Raw genomic sequence first — 19,420 nt, 5'->3', positions numbered from 1 at the left:
GTACAAAAGTATGTATAACCACAGTAAAATGAGTCCTATATCAACATAACCTGAAAGGCCGCTCAGCAAGGAAGAAGCCACTGCTCCAAAACCACCATAAAAAAGCCTGACTACGGTTTGCAACTGCACATGGGGACAAAGATCGTACTTTTTGCAGAAATGTCCTCTGGTCCGATGAAAGGGGGAGGCTTGCAAGCCGAAGAACACCATCCCAACCGTGAAGCATGGGGGTGGCAGCTTTTTCATGTTGTGGGGGTGCTTTGCTGCAGGAGGGACTGGTGCACTTCACAAAATAGATGGCATCAGGAGGTAGGAAAATGATGTGGATATATTGAAGCAACATCTCAAGACATCAGTCAGGAAGTTTAAGCTTGGTCGCAAATGGGTCTTCCAAATGGACAATGACACCAAGCATACTTCCAAAGTTGTGGCAAAATGTCTTAGGTCAAGGTATTGGAGTGGCCATCACAAAGCCCTGACCTCAACCCTATAGAAAATTTGTGGGCTGAACTGAAAAAGCGTGTGCAAGCAAGGAGGCCTACAAACCTGACACAGTTACACCAGCTCTGTTAGGAGAAATGGGCCAAAATTCAAAAATGTATAAAAAACTGTTTTTTCTTTCTCATTATGTGGTATTGTGAGTAGACTGACGAGGAAAAAACATAACTTAATACATTTTAGACTAAGGCAGTAACATAACAAAATGTGGGAAAAGTCATGTGATCTGAATACTTTCCAAATGCACTGTATAATTTCACCGAATGGCTAATATTGTCACTCATCACACTATTCTTGATTTAATCTTGTCTTTACCTATACTAAATAATATATGTGCAAAAAAAATTTTGATTTAGAATGGACCGTTATTACACACCTGTCTCGAGACAGGGGCTGTGGGAAAAAATGATTGAATCGCGAATGCAGAATGCTTTTCCTGTTGTTAATTTTTTGAAACATTTTTTATTTAACCTTTTAACTAGGCATTTCAGTTAAGAAAAAAACATATTATTTTACAATGACGGCCTACCCCCCCGGCCAAACTCTTCCCAATTGTGCGCCGCCCTATGGGACTCCTGATCACGGCCGGGTGTGATACAGCCCGGGATCGAACCAGGGTTTGTTGTGATGCCTCTAGCACTCAGATGCAGTGCCATAGACTGCTGCGCCACAATTTTCATGCCAGCCAGGTATGCTATACTTCTGTTGTAAAGATAAACAATGTGCTTAATATTAGGAAAGTTGAGAAATAAATATCGTAGGCCTAGTCGATAGAAAGCTGATGGGATCCTCCTCTTTTTAGTAGAGGCCGTCGCTCTGTTTCCTCGCGCAATTGCATAACCTATAGAAATGTTGCGCAACATGAGCTTATGGGCTCTCATGAAGTGTTCGATTAGATTTTCGATTACATTTGCATTGATGTCATAGTAATTAGAGGGACAATATATTGCTGAAAACCAGGCAGTTAGCAAGTTTTGTAGGCTGCTAATGACCATCAGCAGCATCAGAGCTTGGAGAAGCCTAGTTACCTTGACTAAACTTTCACATGGAATTTGACTGCCTTCATGACTCGTGTCCGCCGGTGTGGAGGTTAAATGGTCACCGCAACAGCCCTAATCTCACCTTCACCCTCACCATCTCCCTCCCTATGTCTCTCTCCTAGGTGACCTGGTGTCCAGAGCCATGCACCACATGCAGCGGTTGAGCTCCGTACGCCCGGGGCTCAGCCCGGCCCGCCACACCCGGCCCCAACAGATTGTCTCCTGGTTGCCCGACGCCCTACACACCCTCTACTACTTCCTCCGCTGCCCACAGATGGAGTCCATGGAGAACCCCAACTTAGACCCACCCAGGATGGCCCTCAGCAAGGAGAGGTAAGAGTTAGAATATGGAGAATGGATGTTTATACACACACACACGCACACACACAGAGACAGACAGTTCATACACACACTCTCTCTCTCTCTCTCTCTCTCTCTCTCTCTCTCAGATAAACACTATCAAAAAGTTAGGGACATTTCAAAACAGATCTATCTACAGTTGAAGTCGAAAGTGTACATACACTTAGGTTGGAGTCATTAAAACTTGTTTTTCAACCACTCCACAAATTTCTTGTTAATGATGTTATGGCTTTAGAAGCTTCTGTTAGGCTAATTGACATCATTTGGAGGTGTACCTGTGGATGTATTTCAAGGCCTACCTTGAATTGTAGACCTCCACAAGTCTGGTTCATCCTTGGGAGCAATTTCCAAACGCATGAAAGTACCATGTTCATCTGTACAAACAATGGTACGCAAGTATAAACACCATGGGACCACGCAGCCATCATACCACTCAGGAAGGAGACGCGTTCTGTCTCCTAGAGATAAACGTACTTTGGTGCGAAAAGTGCAAATCAATCCCAGAACAGCAGCAAAGGACCTTGTGAAGATGCTGGAGGAAACAGGTACAAAAGTATCTATATCAAACAGTAAAAGAGTCCTAAATCGACATAATCTGAAAGGCCGCTCAGAAAGGAAGAAGCCACTGCTCCAAAACCGCCATAAAAAAGACAGACTATGTTTGCAACTGCACATGGGGACAAAGATCATACTTTTTGGAGAAATGTCCTCTGGTCTGATGAAACAAAAATAGAACTGTTTGGCCATAATGACCATCGTTATGTTTGGAGGAAGAAGGGGGAGGCTTGCAAGCCGAAGAACACCATCCCAACCATGAAGCGCAGTGGTGGCAGCATCATGTTGTGGGGGTGCTTTGCTGCAGGAGGGACTGGTGCACTTCACAAAATAGATGGCATCATGAGGGAAGGAAAATTATGTGGATATATTGAAGCAACATCTCAAGACATCAGTCAGGAAGTTAAAGCTTGGTCACAAATGGGTCTTCAAAATGTACAATGACCCCCAAGCATACTTCCAAAGTTGTGAAAAATGGCTTAAAGACAACACAGTCAAGGTATTAGAGTGGCCATCACAAAGCCCTGACCTCAATCCGATAGACAATTTGTGGGCAGAACTGAAAAAGCTTGTGCTAGCAAGGAGGCCTACAAACCGTTACTCCGTTACACCAGCTCTGTCAGGAGGAATGCGCCAAAATTCACCCAACTTATTGTGGGAAGCTTGTTAAACAAGTTAAACAATTTAAAGGCAATGCTACCAAATACTAATTGAGTGTTTGTAAACTTCTGACCCACTGAGAATGTAATGAATGAAATAAAAGCTGAAATAAATAATGCTCTCTGCTATTATTCTGACATTTCACATTCTTAAAATAAAGTGGCGATCCTAACTGACCTAAAACAGGGATTTCTTGCTAAGATTAAATATTAGGAATTGTGAAAAGCTGAGTTTAATTGTATTTGGCTATGGTGTATGTCAACTTCCGACTTCAACTGTAGATGCAGAAATACACAAATAAACATGTGACTGTGACTGACACTGTTTAATTAAGAACTGAGAATATGCGAAGTTGGCTAACCACGGATCTTTCTTACACAGCTCACATTCGCAAAGTACAGCACTTTTTTAAAGAGCTCTTATCAACTTGTCACGAACTTCCTGTGAACCCCTCCTCTTCCCACCAACCGTTCACAACGGAGTCTACAAGGTTCTTATTCGGGTGCTAATGCTAGGTGGGGGGGGGGCAGGTAGTTGTTACAGGTGTAAATGTTAGTCTTGGAGAACTGTGGACTATTTGAAAGATGTGAATAGGAGAAAGTGTTAGTGTATTTTAAGAGGTACTAATGGGTTTTAACCATGTCAGTGGCTCTTTTCATCTCTTATGGCTGGCTTCCCGGCTTTGAAGTTGAGGTCAAGGTAATTGTATGTTTTTAGACATAGTTATCTCATTGGTAGTGTCTTAGTTTATTGGTAGTGTCTGAACAGTTGTAGGCCTATAGCTGATTTGTGAGAGATTAGAGGTTCCATGACAATGTTAATGAACTGAATGGTGTGTGCTCATTAGACATTACTCATCTGGTTTTGCCTCAGGACTCAAATTTAAACCTGGTTGTCTCAGTCACGACCCAATATCACACTGCGGGGAAAAAACCCAGCCAAAATGCAATCTGGGTAACTATTTTTAATGCTATATTGATTGTAAATGTAGCAAGTATATGACAAGAGAACACTTTTTTTTTTTAATTAAGATTGCTAGTAAGCTCACTGGTTTAAGACCACAAAATCAACCAAAATGTGCTGAATAAATACTGTGATTGAAGAAAGATAGTTTTCAGAGATGAAATAAGTAAATGTAGGCATTTTCTACACACTTTCTACCTGGTTTTAGTCATTTAGCTTCAGACTAAATAAATAAAAATAAGAGAATCCCTGCTCCAATAACCCCTGTAGAGCAGTGGTTCGCTCTGCAAGTTACTGCTTGTGTTGTACGTATGCCACTGAAAACAGGGCGTGGACTAGGACTGACTCACTCCTGATTCCACTATTTCCTGTCCTCCAGTAAGATGTGATAAAAGGCTGTATAAATATCAGCTGACGTAGCTCATGTGGTCATTATGAAACTACACGTCGGTTCCCTTAGGTTGGTTCTCCAGGGTTCATGGATATGTTATGGAAGTCATTGGTGAAATTAGAAAGACAATGTTTTGAACCTGATATATTTTAGGGAGGGGGGTGTGTGTGTGTGTGTGTGTGTGTGTGTGTGTGTGTGTGTGTGTGTGTGTGTGTGTGTGTGTGTGTGTGTGTGTGTGTGTGTGTGTGTGTGTGTGTGTGTGTGTGTGTGTGTGTGTGTGTGTGGCATTTTCTCCTGTAAAGATTAGAAAAAAAATAGTAAAAATACCATTCAATGTGCAGATAAATAGTTAAGCAGTTAGATTAAACAATTCCTTAGTAAAATAAATGTTTTATATTGAAACATGTATGGAAACAGGTAAATGAACACTCCTCAGTTAGCAGACTCAAGCAAGCTAAACCCACATGGTAGCAAAAACTAAAATTGTTAACAAGTTAGAAATGATTTAAACACACTTTGCTAGTGTGTAGGCTACTATTTACTAATTAACAAAAAGGCATGTATGTCATATTAAATATATTCACTCCACCCAGTATTGTAATCAAAACTTACCAGAAAGCATGTAGTCCTTGGCTCAGACAGTATAGTAGTGTGGGCTCAATAGCATCCATTGAATTGGGGATAGTTTAGCCAAAATATGCCACAAGACCGAGAATTGCCTTATGTGTATCCCACTAAAAAGGTTCACTGTTATAAGCTAACTTTTTTGATGACTTTAAGCAAAATTCCCCAAAATCCCGGGCTTAACATCCCATGGAGAAATTTCCGGAAGAATTTCGGAATTTTCCCGGAAAGTTTGCAACCCTAGACACATCTCAACATCAACTGTTCAGATGAGACTACATGAATCAGGCCTTCATGGTCAAATTTCTGCAAAGAAACCACTACTAAATGACACCAATAATAAGAAGAGACTTCCTTGGGCCAAGAAACACGAACAATGAACATTAGACCGGTGGAAATCTGTCTTTTTGGTCTGATGAGTCCAAATTGGAACGTTTTGGTTCCAACCGCTGTGTCTTTGTGAGATGCAGAGTAGGTCAACGGATGATCTCCGCATGTGTGGTTCCCACCGTGAAGCATGGAGGAGGAGGTGTGATGGTGTGGGGGTGCTTTGCTGGTGACACTGTCAGTGATTTATTCAATTCAAGGGAAACTTAACCAGCATGGCTACCACAGCATTCTGCATTGATATGCCATCCCATCTGGTTTGCGCCTAGTGGGTCTATCATTTGTTTTTCAACAGGACAATGACCCAAAACACACCTCTAGGCTATTTAAGGGCAATTTGACCAAGAAGGAGAGTGATGGAGTGCTGCATCAGATGACCTGGCCTCCACAATCACCCATCCTCAACCCAATTGAGATGGTTTGGGATTAGTTGGACCGCAGAGTGAAGGAAAAGCAGCCAACATGTGTTCAGCAAATGTGGGAACTTCTTCAAGACTGTTGGAAAAGCATTCCACGTGAAGCTGATTGCGAGAATGCCAAGAGTGTGCAAAGCTGTCATCAAGGCAAAGGGTGGCTACTTTGAAGAATCTCAAATATATATTATATTTGGATTTGTTTAACACTTTTTTTGGTTACTACATGATTCCATATGTGTTATTTCATAGTTTTGATGTCTTCACTATTATTCTACAATGTAGAAAATAGTAAAATTAAAGAAAAACCCTTGAATGAGTAGGTGTGTCAACTTTTGACTGGGACTGTACGTACAAGTTTCCTTCCTAGGTCTTCCTGTGCTATGGAGGTGTGTGTGTGTGTGTGTGTGTGTGTGTGTGTGTGTGTGTGTGTGTGTGTGTGTGTGTGTGTGTGTGTGTGTGTGTGTGTGTGTGTGTGTGTGTGTGTGTGTGTGTGTGTGTGTGTGTGTGTGTGTGTGTGTGTGTGTGTGTGTGTGTAAAAAGTTCAGGAGAAATGTCTCCTGTATGTTCAAGGGCGAATGACACACTTAAGAGTGAGGTATGGTAGGCTGTATAAAGGTATCTATGCACTCTTGCATACAAAGTGGATGCTGCTCTCACTCACTAGTCTAGTGTTTTTATGCATGTCAATCTCCGAGTGGCTCACACTGGTTGAATCAATGTTGTTGTGACATCATTTCAATACAATTTTGCTGAACAAACGTGGAATAGATGTTGACTTGATGTCTGTGCCCAGTGGGCTGTGTGTGTTTTTCATTTGAGTTTATAATTGTATATGCATCCAAGGGAATGTTTGTGTTTGGTTATGGTAGGAGCGGCGCGTGTTTGTGTGTGCGCTTCCTGAGTAGGGTTGCAAAGGGAGAGTATATTACTGGAAACTTTCTACATTTACCAGGAAACTATCAGAATTTTGGTATCTCAAGGATTTTATGTAATATATCACAAGACATCGAGTGGCTCTTTTGGGTACTTCAGATTATCACAGGTGTCTGTAAAGCTGTAAAACATTATCCTAAATATAAACCATCAACTTGGTGAATACCATTGGTTTTTAGTATGAGGGTGTCAGCATGAAATCTCCTTTTAAGGTTATAAACTTTTATTTATTTTACTATGTCAATATGTATTTGTTGTGAATGTTTTGGCATCAAACTGGTGGCAGTTGTGAAAAGTCAATAGTTGGAAGAGTTGCGGAATTAATTGAATATTATGCCATTGTTGATTAGATGCTTTTTTGATTAATTATGCTATTTTCTCTTGAACCATATGTTCTATCTACTAGAAAGTCATGGACAATATGGACACAGATATAATAAATTAACCCTATATATGAATATATTTTTTACAAAGTTATTCAAGTATAAATTACCAAAGTCACGATAGATTGCCATATATTTTCTGTTAATTACCAAAATTACTGTAGATTCTGGTAACTTTGGTAAATTACCAGTAGCTTTGCAACCCTAATCCTGAGACACACACACACACATCTGCTCCAGCTGGCTCCCATACCATACCTCAATCAATCAATCAAATGTATTTATAAAGCCCTTTTTACATCAGCCGATGTCACAATGTGCTATACAGAAACCCAGCCTAAAACCCCAAACAGCAAGCAATGCAGATGTAGAAGCACGGTGGCTAGGAAAAACTCCCTAGAAAGGCAGGAACCTAGGAAGAAGCCTAGAGAGGAACTAGGCTCTGAGGGGTGACCAGTCCTCTTCTGCTGTGCTGGGTTGAGATTATAACAGTTCATGGCCAAGATGTTCAAACATTCATAGATGACCAGCAGGGTCAAATAATAATAATAATAATCACAGTGATTGTAGAGGGTGTAACAGGTCAGCACCTCATGAGTAAATGTCAGTTGGCTTTTCATAGCCGAGCATTCAGAGTTAGAGACAGCAGGTGTGGTAGAGAGAGAGAGTCAAAAACAGCAGGTCCGGGACAAGGTAGCACGTCCGGTGAACAGGTCAGGGTTCCATAGCCGCAGGCAGACCAGTTGAAACTGAATCAGCAGCACGACCAGGTGGACTGGGGACAGTAAGGAGTAATCAGGCCAGCTAGTCCTGAGGCATGGTCCCAGGGCCCAGGTCCCCGGGAGGGGAGGGAGAGAATTAGAGGGAGCATACTTAAATTCACACAGAACACCGGATAAGACAGGAGAAATACTCCAGATATAACAGACTGACCCTAACCCCCCGACACATGAACTATTGCAGCATAAATACTGGAGACTGAGAGAGGAGGGGTCGGGAGACACTGTGTCCCCGTCCGACGATATCACCAGACAGGGCCAACCAGGAAGGATATAACCCCACCCACTTTGCCAAAGCACAGCCCCCACACCACTAGAGGGATATCTTCAACCACCAACTTACTACCCTGAGACAAGGCCGAGTATAGCCCACGAAGATCTTCCCCACGGCACGAACCCGAGGGGGGCGCCAAACCCGGACAGGAAGATCACGTCAGTGACTCAACCCACTCGAGTGACACACCCTTCCTAGGAACGGGATGAAAGAGCACCAGTAATCCAGTGACTCAGCCCCCGTAAAAGGGTTAGAGGCAGAGAATCCCAGTGGAGAGAGGGGAACCGGCCAAGCAGAAGACAGCAAGGGCGGTTCGTCGCTCCAGTGCCTTTCCGTTCACCTTCACACCCCTGGGCCAGACTACACTCAATCATAGGACCTACTGAAGAGATGAAAGAGCAAATATGCTCTCCTCATTATTATCAAAGAGAAAAGGACACCACACACAACTCTCCATTCCACCAGACCTCTACGTGTGTGTGTGTGTGTGTGTGTGTGTGTGTGTGTGTGTGTGTGTGTGTGTGTGTGTGTGTGTGTGTGTGTGTGTGTGTGTGTGTGTGTGTGTGTGTGTGTGTGTGTGTGTGTGTGTGTGTGTGTGTGTGTGTGTGTGTGTGTGTGTGTGTGTGTGCGCGCGCGCGCGCGAGATGGGAGTTACAATTAGTATCTGACAATAATTATAGTTTGATGCCACCATAATGTTCCCTCGCTCTCTTTCTCTCACTCTTTCTTGCTTTCATTCTTTCTCTCTCTCTTGCTCTCTCTCTCTCTCTCTCTCTCTCTCTCTCTCTCTCTCTCTCTCTCTCTCTCTCTCTCTCTCTCCCTCCCCCTCACTCTCTCTCCAGAAACCCCCATTAACATTTTGTTGTGAACTCTAACCACGACTCTGTGTGGCCCGAGACATCAGACATTTGAGCAGACCCCAACGCTACTCAACACGTCTTATCACAGGAACAGAATTAATTCAACATTCAACAGACAATGCCGTGAAAGCATTGTGTTAATATGTGTGTGTGTTTGCGTGCGTCTGTTACAAGTGTGTGTGCGGGCATGTGTGTGCATTCTTTTGTACATGTGTGGTATATTTTAATGCCACTGAGTCATCATGCTAAATATTTTTATAACAAATAAATAACTAATAAATAACAACTTTCATCAGTGTGAGATGTTAATGACCAATTTACTTGACCCTTTCTTTACCTCTCCTCTCCCTTCCCAAACCAATAATTTCTGCTTCCAAAGCATGAGTAATTCGACTCCCCAGACCACCCTAAACACATACACACATACACACAGACACACAGACACACAGACACACAGACACACACACACACACACACACACACACACACACACACACACACACACACACACACACACACACACACACACACCCAGACACACACATGCAGACACACACGCACACACAGGCTCTAGCTGTAAAAAGTGGCTGTGTCTAATTGGACAATGTGTAGTGATGATAAAAAGTGGGGAGATAAAGTTGCCTCTAAACACTGATACAGGGTCAGATATATTCCATTTTGTAATGTGTACATTTATGTGTGGAAGCAAGATAATCTGATCCTAAATCTGTGATTGAGGGCAATTTAATATGGTTAACCCCAAGGTCTGACTCTGTCTCGTTATTAGATTGCTATCAGATTTGTTGTAGTTGTAATGGACCCGGATCTACATGAGTCCAGACACGTGCTGTGTACAAATCAGAGGTCAGTTAAACTCTGGCTGGCCTGTTTGTATTTACATCTCATTGGCTCCAAATCTAGGATCTCTGATCTAAAATCAGCCGTTGAGGGGTAGGATGAGGAGTCAGGGGTTAGGGTGCACACACCTTACTGTGATAAGCCTGCATTGGCTTTATTACAATGTAAAACACTGCTAATGGATATACAGTGCATTCGGAAAGTATTCAGACCTCTTGAGGTTTTCCACATTTTGTTACAATACAGCCTAATTCTAAAATGTATTCAATATTTTTTTCCCTTCATTAATCTATCCCATAATGACAAAGCGAAAACAGGTTTTTATACATTTCTGCAAATGTAATAAAAAAAAAAAAACTGAAACATCACATTTACATAAGTATTCAGACCCTTTACTCAGTACTTTATTGAAACACCTTTGGCAGTGATTACAGCCTCGAGTCTTCTTGGGTATGACGCTACATGCTTGGCGCACCTGTATTTGGGGAGTTTCTCCCATTCTTCTCTGCAGATCCTCTCAAGCTCTGTCAGGTTGTATGGGGAGCATCGCTGCACAGCTATTTTCAGACCTCTCCAGAGATGTTTGATCGGGTTCAAGTCCAGGTTCTGGCTGTGCCACACAAGGACATACAGAGACTTGTCCCGAAGCCACTTCTGCGTTGTCTTGGCTGTGTGCTTATGGTCGTTGTCCTGTTGGAAGGTGAATCTTCGCCCCAGTCTGAGGTCCTGAGCGCTCGGGAGCAGGTTTTTATCAATGATCTCTCTGTACTTGGCTTCATTCATCTTTCCCTCAATCCTGACTAGTCTCCAAACATCCCCACAGCATGATGCTGCCACCGCCATGCTTCACCGTAGGGATGGTGCCAGGTTTCCACTAGACGTGACACTTGGCATTCAGGCCAAAGAGTTCAATCTTGGTTTCATCAGACCAGAGAATCTTGTTTCTCATGGTCTGAGAGTCCTTTAGGTGCCTTTGGAAACCCCAAGTGGGCTGTCATGTGCCTTTTACTGAGGAGTGGCTTCCGTCTGGCCACTCTACCGCAAAGGCCTGATTAGTGGAGAGCTGCAGAGATGGTTGTCCTTCTAGATGGTTCTCCCATCGCTACAGAGGAATTTTGGAGCTCTGTCAAAGTGACCATCAGGTTCTTGATCACCTCCCTGACCAAGGCCCTTCTCCCCCGATTGTTTAGTTCGGCCGGGCGGCCAGCTCTAGGAAGAGTCTTGGTGGTTCCAAACTTCTTCAATTTAAGAATGATGGAGGCCACTGTGTTCTTGGGGACCTTCAATGCTGCAGAAGTGTTTTGGAATCCTTCTCCAGATCTGTGCCTCTACACAATCCTGTCTCGGAGCTCTATGGACAATTCCTTCGACCTTATGGCTTGGTTTTTGCTCTGGCATGCACTGTCAACTGTGGGACCTTATATAGACAGGTGTGTGCCTTTCCAAATGATGTCCAATCCATTGAATTTACCACAGGTGGACACCAATCAAGTTGTAGAAACATCTCAAGGCTGATCAATGGAAACAGGATGCACCTGAACTCAATTTCGAGTCTCATAGCAAAGGGTCTGAATACGTATGTGAAGATATTTCAGTTTTTTATTTTTAACACATTTGCAAAAAATATTCTAAAAACCTGTTTTTGCTTTGTCATTATCGGTTATTGTGTGTAGATTGATGAGGAAAATGTTTTATTTAATCCATTTTAGAACAAGGCTGCATAACATTTTGAAATTAAAACCAAATGGGAAAAAATGGCCAACTGACACAAAGAACACAGGTGACGCTACAAGGGACTAGGAAACCAAGGAGGACATCTATCCACAGAAAGCGAATGGTCTTTAGGCCTGTTTTAACTGAGCCCAGAGTCTGTGTTAGCTCCCCTCTCATTCTGCACAGAAGTTAACACACTTGAATAATGCAACACGGCATGTAAAAATGTTGAAACGGTTCATTACTGTTCGCAAAACAATGGCCGACCAGCCTAGAACACTTTACAATGCAAGACGATACCGGTAGTTTTCAGTTTTAATTGTAGGCTACCTTTCCTTGCTTGCTTACAACTGAAGCAAACACCAATTCAGTACCCTAGTACTTTGCTTGTGATAATATGCTACCCGTAACGCAAAATTTGCCGTTTTGTCAACAAAAACGTCACTTAGTCTCCCTCGCCACCAAAAACTCATTAACTTTTTAGTCTCCCTCGCCTCCCGTCTAGTTTCCACAAAATTCCATAGCCACAAAGTCCGATTCCACAGTCACGTTCTGCCTCGCAAATTACGTAATTTCTTTCTTAAAGAGACAGTGCACACTTTTAAATAAGAAGAGATTGCTTATTCTATGCACATGTTGTTGATCACTTCAATAAAATAATATTGTTCTCGCAGTTGCCAATAAAACGTGTCCTAAATAGAAGGGATTTTGTAGCCCCACGAAATCAGCTAAAACAAGCTCAAATAACTCAATGCATTCACACAGTCCTTTTGAATAATATGCATTCACCTACATTTTGAATAGACCTAGGCTACATCTCGATTTACCCAGTTAATTAATAGAGACTTACCATTCAAATAAATGATTACCATTATGTTGTTTTGTGGCTAGATTGGTAAAAACAAAGACAAATTGATTGCATGATTGTATAATCTATTCATTAATGCATACATGGCTGTCTCAAAAAAAAAAAGACACGTGAAAATGGTCAAATGTAAATATATTCAACTCAAAAGATTCCCAATAATTGAACAGAGCCGTAACTGAGTTTATCCCATTCTGTGACTTTTGGCTAACATGCCTTTTTATTTTGTTGTTGTGGTTTCGTTTCGGAATCAGGTATCGTGATGGTATTGAGTACTGTGATACTAAACCTGGTATCGGTATCAACGTCGAAATTCTGGTATCGAGTGGAGTGGCCTTCATGTTATTTAGTTAAAGTCCAAAGCGGGCATCTGGTTTTGATGGACAGAGGGGACACCGGTTACTGTGAAAGGTTGGGGGCTTGTGTGTGTGTGTGTGTGTGTGTGTGTGTGTGTGTGTGTGTGTGTGTGTGTGTGTGTGTGTGTGTGTGTGTGTGTGTGTGTGTGTGTGTGTGTGTGTGTGTTTGTTTGTTGTTGTTGTTGTGGAGTAACATGGTGATGGGGACAGATTGCGAGGGTGATGATGGGTGGGGTACATGATGGGTGGGGTACATACAGACAGACACGCTCCGTCTACTTTCCTGTGTGGGTCACTGGCAGCGGTGTGTATACACACCGATGCACGCACACACACACTCACTCATGCATACAAGGACAAACATGTGCACACACACACACACACACACACCATTCTTGTCTTAAAGCTGCTGAGAGTGTCCCATTCCAGGCCTCTTGTTCAGATACGAGAGGGCCATAAATTAAGTAGACCATTCAATAAACCAGGGTAGGGGGATTATTTTCCTTATATACAACACCTCTGGGAATGTGGTACTGGTTTCTGATTGGTTTAATCTAGTGAGCAGCTTTTCGGTTAATCAATAAGAGTGTTTAGTATTGGAGATGAAAATGCTTTATTTGAAACGGCTCTGGGCTGAGAGCCAGAGTGTTGTCATAACTAATATGCAGTCAAGTGACACAGAGTAGAGTGATCCTGGGGACAATTCTGGATGCAGACACATGCACAGTTTATTTATTTGCACCAAAGAAAACAAGTGATAGACAAGAACAAAAAACAGTCAATTTGAACCCCCCCCCCCCATAATATACCATGATGAGTTTGATTGATTGGGAAAATAATCCCCATTGTAAAGCGCCAGGGAGCTACTGGCTTTGTGTGGCTTTGCACCACAGTGCTCCTCATTTCATGATTGGATCCCCCACCCGTTCACGGTAAAGGGAAAAAGAGTTTAGCCCAGCTTGTAAGGAGAACTGGAGAAACGCGCAAATTCTCCTCTCCTCTTTCCCTTTTCATCGATCTGCAGTGTATTGCTTTGGTCTGCAGGAACAGTTCAGCAGTGCACACTACCCGCTCTCACTCACTTTCTCTTTGTGGTGTTTGCTAAAGAGAGGTAGCTGCAGTATACTGAACAAAAATAGTAAACGTAACAATTTAAAAGATTTTACTGAGTTACAGTTAAGGAAATCAGTCAATTGAAATAAATGCATTAGGCCCTAATCTATGGATTTCACATGACTGGCACTACAGATACCTTTAGAAAAGGTATGGGAGTACATCAGAAAACCAGTTAGTATCTGGGGTGACCACCATTTGCCTCATGCAGCGCTACAGATTTCCTTCGCATTGAGTTTACCCTACTGTTGATTGTGGCCTGTGGAATGTTGTCCAACTCCTCTTCAATGTCTGTGCGAAGTTGCTGTATATTGGCGGGAACTGGAACACGCTGTCGTACACGTTGATCCAGCCTGCAGGAAGGGTACCACATGAGGGAGGAGGATGTCTTCCCTGTAACGCACAGCGTTGAGATTGCCTGCAATGACAACAAGCTCAGTCCGATGATGCTGTGACACACCGCCCCAGACCATGACGGACCCTCCACCTCCAAATCGATCCCGCTCCCGAGTACAGGCCTCGGTGTAACGCTCATTCCTTTGACGATAAACGCGAATCTGACCATCACCCCTGGTGAGACAAAACCGTGACTCGTCAGTGAAGAGCACTTTTTGCCAGTCCTGTCTGGTCCAACAACTGTGGGTTTGTGCCCAGAGGCGACGTTGTTGCCGGTGATGTCTGGTGAGGACGTGCCTTACAACAGGCCTACAAGCTCTCAGTCCAGCCTCTCTCAGCCTATTGCGGACAGTCTGAGCACTGATGAAGGGATTGTGCATTCCTGGTGTAACTCAGGCAGTTGTTATTGCCATCCTGTACCTGTCCCTCAGGTGTGATGTTCGGATGTACCAATCCTGTGCAGGTGTTGTTACACGTGGTCTGCCACTGCGAGGACGATCAAGCTGTCCGTCCTGTCTCCCTGTAGCGCTGTCTTAGGCTTCTCACAGTACGGACATTGCAATTTATTGCCCTGGCCACATCTGCAGTCCTCATACCTCCTTGCAGCATGCCTAAGGCACGTTCACACAGATGAGTTGGGACCCTGGGCATCTTTCTTTGTGTTTTTCAGAGTCAGTAGAAAGGCCTCTTTAATGTCCTAAGTTTTCATAACTGTGACCTTATTTGCCTACCGTCTGTAAGCTGTTAGTGTCTTAACGACCGTTCCACAGGTGCATGTTCATTAATTGTTTATGGTTCATTGAACAAGCATGGGAAACAGTGTTTAAACCCTTTACAATGAAGATCTGTGAAGTTATTTGGATTTTTACGAATTATCTTTGAAAGACAGGGTCCTGAAAAAGGGACATTTTCTTTTTCTGCTGAGTTTATGTAATTTAGTTAGCTATACATATTGCCAGCCAGTAAATAAATGATTTAGCTAATAAAAGCAGAATCTAATTCATATTAATAAGCTAACCCATCATGGATAAGGCCAGCCATTTTTGTCATATAATAGTGGTATTTGGTCATATGATTATGGCGGTAGTGAGAGAGAGAGCAACACCCATGTTAAGGCAAGGAGAGGACGAACAGGTCATCAATTGAGCATTTTAGTTATAACTCTCTATCTGTTTAACTACTCACCTTTGATGACTGTAGCCCAAGTGCTATAACAAAAAATGTATTTCCTACATTCGGATTTCATTTCGTTGTCATGGCAGGTGTCAGAGACAGGCAATAGAGAAAGCGAGAGAGAGAGAGAGCACCGCCCATGTTTAAGCAGGGGGAGGACTAACAGGTGAGAATTTGGAATTTGCGTTATAAGGCAAAGCACATTGCACAGCAATTTACAACATACATAGATTGGAACTATCGTCTCGACTCCCCATGTTTGCTGACTGTAGCCCGAGTGCTATAACAAATGTTGTTGCTTGCATTCTGATTTAATTGTGTTGTCATGGCAGGGGCCAGAGACAGGCAGTAAAGGGAGCAAAAGAGAGAGCACCACGTGCGTGGTCTGGTAGCAGGAGTGTTTACCTGTGTGTATGGTCCTCTAAAAGTCACTGGGATTACTGGGGGGAAATGATCTACAGCAGACGCACAGACACACACACACTCCTTTATCTCCCCCTGTACTCTTCCCTCACGATGTCATCACATTCTATCTGTGTCTATTTGCATCTCTCTCTCTCTCTTTCAATTCAATTCAATGTAAAGGTATTTTAGCATGGGAAACATGTTTACATTGCCAAAGAAAGTGAATAAGAGCGTCTGCTAAATGACTTAAATGTAAATGTAAATGTAAATGGATAATAAACAGAAGTGAAATAAACAATCAGAAATGAACTGTAAAGATTGCACTCCAAAGGTTTCTGAAGAATAGAGACCTTTCTAATGTTATTTTATGGCATATTGTTATATTATATTGTAACAATGTCCAAGTAGTTAAAGTACAAAGGGGAAAATGATGTTCACTGGTTGCCCTTTTCTTGTGGCAACAGGTCATACATATTGCTGCTATGATTGCACACTGTGCTATTTCACATAATAGATCTGACTTTATCAAAATTGGATTCGATTTTTCAAATTATTTGTTGGTCTGTGTAATCTGAGGGAAAAATGTATCTCTAATATGGTCATACATTTGGTTAGGAAGTGCAGCTAATTTTCCACAATTTTGTGGGCAGTGTGCACATAGCCTGTCATCTCTCGAGAGCCAGATCTGCCTATGGTGTCCTCTCAATAGCAAGGCTATGCTCACTGAGTCTGTACATAGTCAAAGCTTTCCTTAATTTATGGGTCAGTCACAGTGATCAAGTATTCTGCCACTGTGTAGTATCTGTTTAGGGCCAAATAGCATTCCAGTTTGCACAGTTTCCTTGGTTAATTATTTTCAATGTGTCAAGTAATTATCTTTTTGTTTTCTCATGATTTAGTTGGGTCTAATTGTGTTGCTGTCCTGGGGCTCTGTGTGGTTTGTTTGTGAACAGAGCCCCAGCATCAGCTTGCTGAGGGATCTCTTCTCTAAGTGTATCTCTCTGTAGGTAATTGCTTTGGTATGGAAGGTTTGGGAATCACTTCCTTTTCGGTGGTTTTAGAATTTAACGTCTCTTTTCTAGATTTTGATAATTAGCGGGTATCGTCTTAATTCTGCTCTGCATGCATTATTTGGTGTTCTACATTGTACACTGAGGATGTTTTTGCAGAATACTGTATGCAGAGTCTCAATTTGATGTTTGTCCCATATTGTGAATTTTTGTTGGTGAGTGGACCCCAGACCTCACAACCATAAACGGGAATGGATTCTATAACTGATTCAAGTATTTTTTAGCCAGATCCTAATTGGAATGTTGAATTTTGTTCCTTTTGATGGCGTGGAAGGCCCTTTTAGTCTTGTCTCTCAGTCCGTTCACAGCTTTGTGGAAGTTACCTGTGGTGCTGATGTTTAGGCCGAGATAGGTCTAGTTTTTTTGTGTGATCCAGGGCAACAGTGTCTAGATGGAATTTGTATTTGTGGTCCTGGCAACTGGACCTTTTTTGGAAAACCATTATTTTTGTCTTACTGAGATTCACTGTCAGGGCCCCGGTCTGACCGTGTCTGTGCAGAAGATCTTGGTGCTGTTGTAGGCTCTCCTCGGTTGGTGACAGAAGCACCAGATCATTAGCAAACAATTTGACTTCAGATTCTAGTAGGGTGAGGCCGGGTGTTGCATACTGTTCTAGTGCACTCGCTAATTTGTTGATATATATGTTGAAGAGGTTTAGGCTCAAGCTGCATCCCTGTCTTATCCCACGGCCCTGTGGAACGAAATCGGTGTTGTTTTTGTCAACTTTAACTGCACACTTGTTATTTGTGTACATTCATTTTATAATTTGTAGGTTTTTCCCCCAACACCGCTTTCCATCAATTTATATTGCAGACCCTCATGCCAAGTTGAGTCAAAAGCTTTTTTGAAATCAACAAAGCATGAGAAGACTTTTATGCTTTTATTTTGGTTTGTTTGTCAATTATGGTGTGCAGGGTGAATATGTGGTCTGTCTTATGGTAATATCTCTCTCTCCCTCCCTAATTCCCTCCTTCCTTCCTCCCTCCCTCCCTCACTCACAAACACATCAACAATATCACTACTTGCTGTATCTGGATTATTGTATAGTATTGTCTAAGTGTTTGCTGTTATATTTAAATATGGATGGGATTACAGAGCCAGTAGTAAACAATAAGAGTATGTGTGGCACGTAGCTTAGCGGTTAGAGGGTTCGAAAAGCCTTAAAGGTGAAAAATATTTTCAAAGTGCCCTTGAGAAAGGACACTTAACCCTAATTTGCTCCGGGGGCGTCGTACTACTATGGCTGACCCTGTAAAACAACACATTTCACTGCATGTATCTGGTGTATGGGACAATAAAACATCAACATAGGAGGAGTTGTGTTGTTTTATTGCAGTCTTTGATCGTGTGAAGCGGCAACAGTGATAGTAATGAGTGTTTTGAACACTGTCTCCCTCATCTCTAAAGATTGTGTAATCACACACACTCCTGCTGTGATGTCATTCTGAGCAACGCCCTGGAGACACACAAACACACACACCGTCTCCGTAGTGTATGTTGACTGTGGATAATGAGCACCCGGACACCTGTGGTGTCATTCATGCATCTACACTCTGTGTATGAGACTGAGAGGCACAGCAGGCAACTCCAAGGTGGTCTCATTCACATTGTCCTCATTGTTAGCACTCTTAAACGTCATTAGCATTGTTGGCTAGCATTGATACTGTCATTCAGTTGTCTTATCAACCTCTAGTGACAGAGACGGAAAGAGGGGGGGGAAATTAGATAAAGCTCCAGTGCATTCACATAGAGTGACAGAACATGGAAGTCTCTGTTGCTGTCACCAGGGCTGACAGTTGAGAGGCAGCCAGGGGCCCGATGGGGACTGGGGGGTTTGAATAATTGAAGTTGGGGGTTGCAGCTATGGGTTGGCTTGGTAGGTGGGAGCTGAGGGTGGGGGATGGAAGTTCTGTGAGTGTGTGTAGGCAATTGATGGGCAGGTGATTAGGAAATAGGGGGTAGGGCGTCGGGGGGATTTTAAAAGGTTGAGGGGGAATTGGTAGTTGCTAACAGGCTCCGGTTTAGGGGGGGTTAAGTGGTGGGGCGAAGAAAGGGGGCGGGAATCAATGACACTCTGGTTCTATACTGGTCTCACACCCTTGACCTCTTCCATCTCTATTACATGGCTAGCAGGCAGAAGAAATATATATATATATTTTTTTTTTCACCTTTATTTATCCAGGTAGGCCAGTTGAGAACAAGTTCTCATTTACAACTGCGACCTGACCAAGATAAAGCAAAGCAGTGCGACAAAAAACAACAACAGAGTTACACATGGGATAAACAAAAGTACAGTCAATAACAATAGAAACATATATATACAGTGTGTGCAAATGGAGTAAGGAGGT

General features: G+C 42.7%; 1 protein-coding gene across 1 annotated transcript in view; it reads left to right on the top strand.

The window, feature by feature from the left end:
- Positions 1-19,420, top strand: part of abtb2b (ankyrin repeat and BTB (POZ) domain containing 2b) — a 132,969-nt gene that overhangs the window by 92,478 nt on the left and 21,071 nt on the right. Inside the window, exon 3 of the mRNA XM_039017057.1 lies at positions 1,661-1,871. Within this exon, the coding sequence (XP_038872985.1) occupies positions 1,661-1,871 (211 nt within the window). The remainder of the gene's footprint in view (positions 1-1,660; positions 1,872-19,420) is intronic.

The sequence above is a fragment of the Salvelinus namaycush genome, chromosome 21 (genome assembly GCF_016432855.1).
Source record: "Salvelinus namaycush isolate Seneca chromosome 21, SaNama_1.0, whole genome shotgun sequence".
In the NCBI taxonomy this organism is placed as follows: Eukaryota; Metazoa; Chordata; class Actinopteri; order Salmoniformes; family Salmonidae; genus Salvelinus; species Salvelinus namaycush.
The sequence above is the reverse complement of the archived record's forward strand: the minus strand, read 5'-3'. Positions and strand labels throughout refer to the sequence as shown.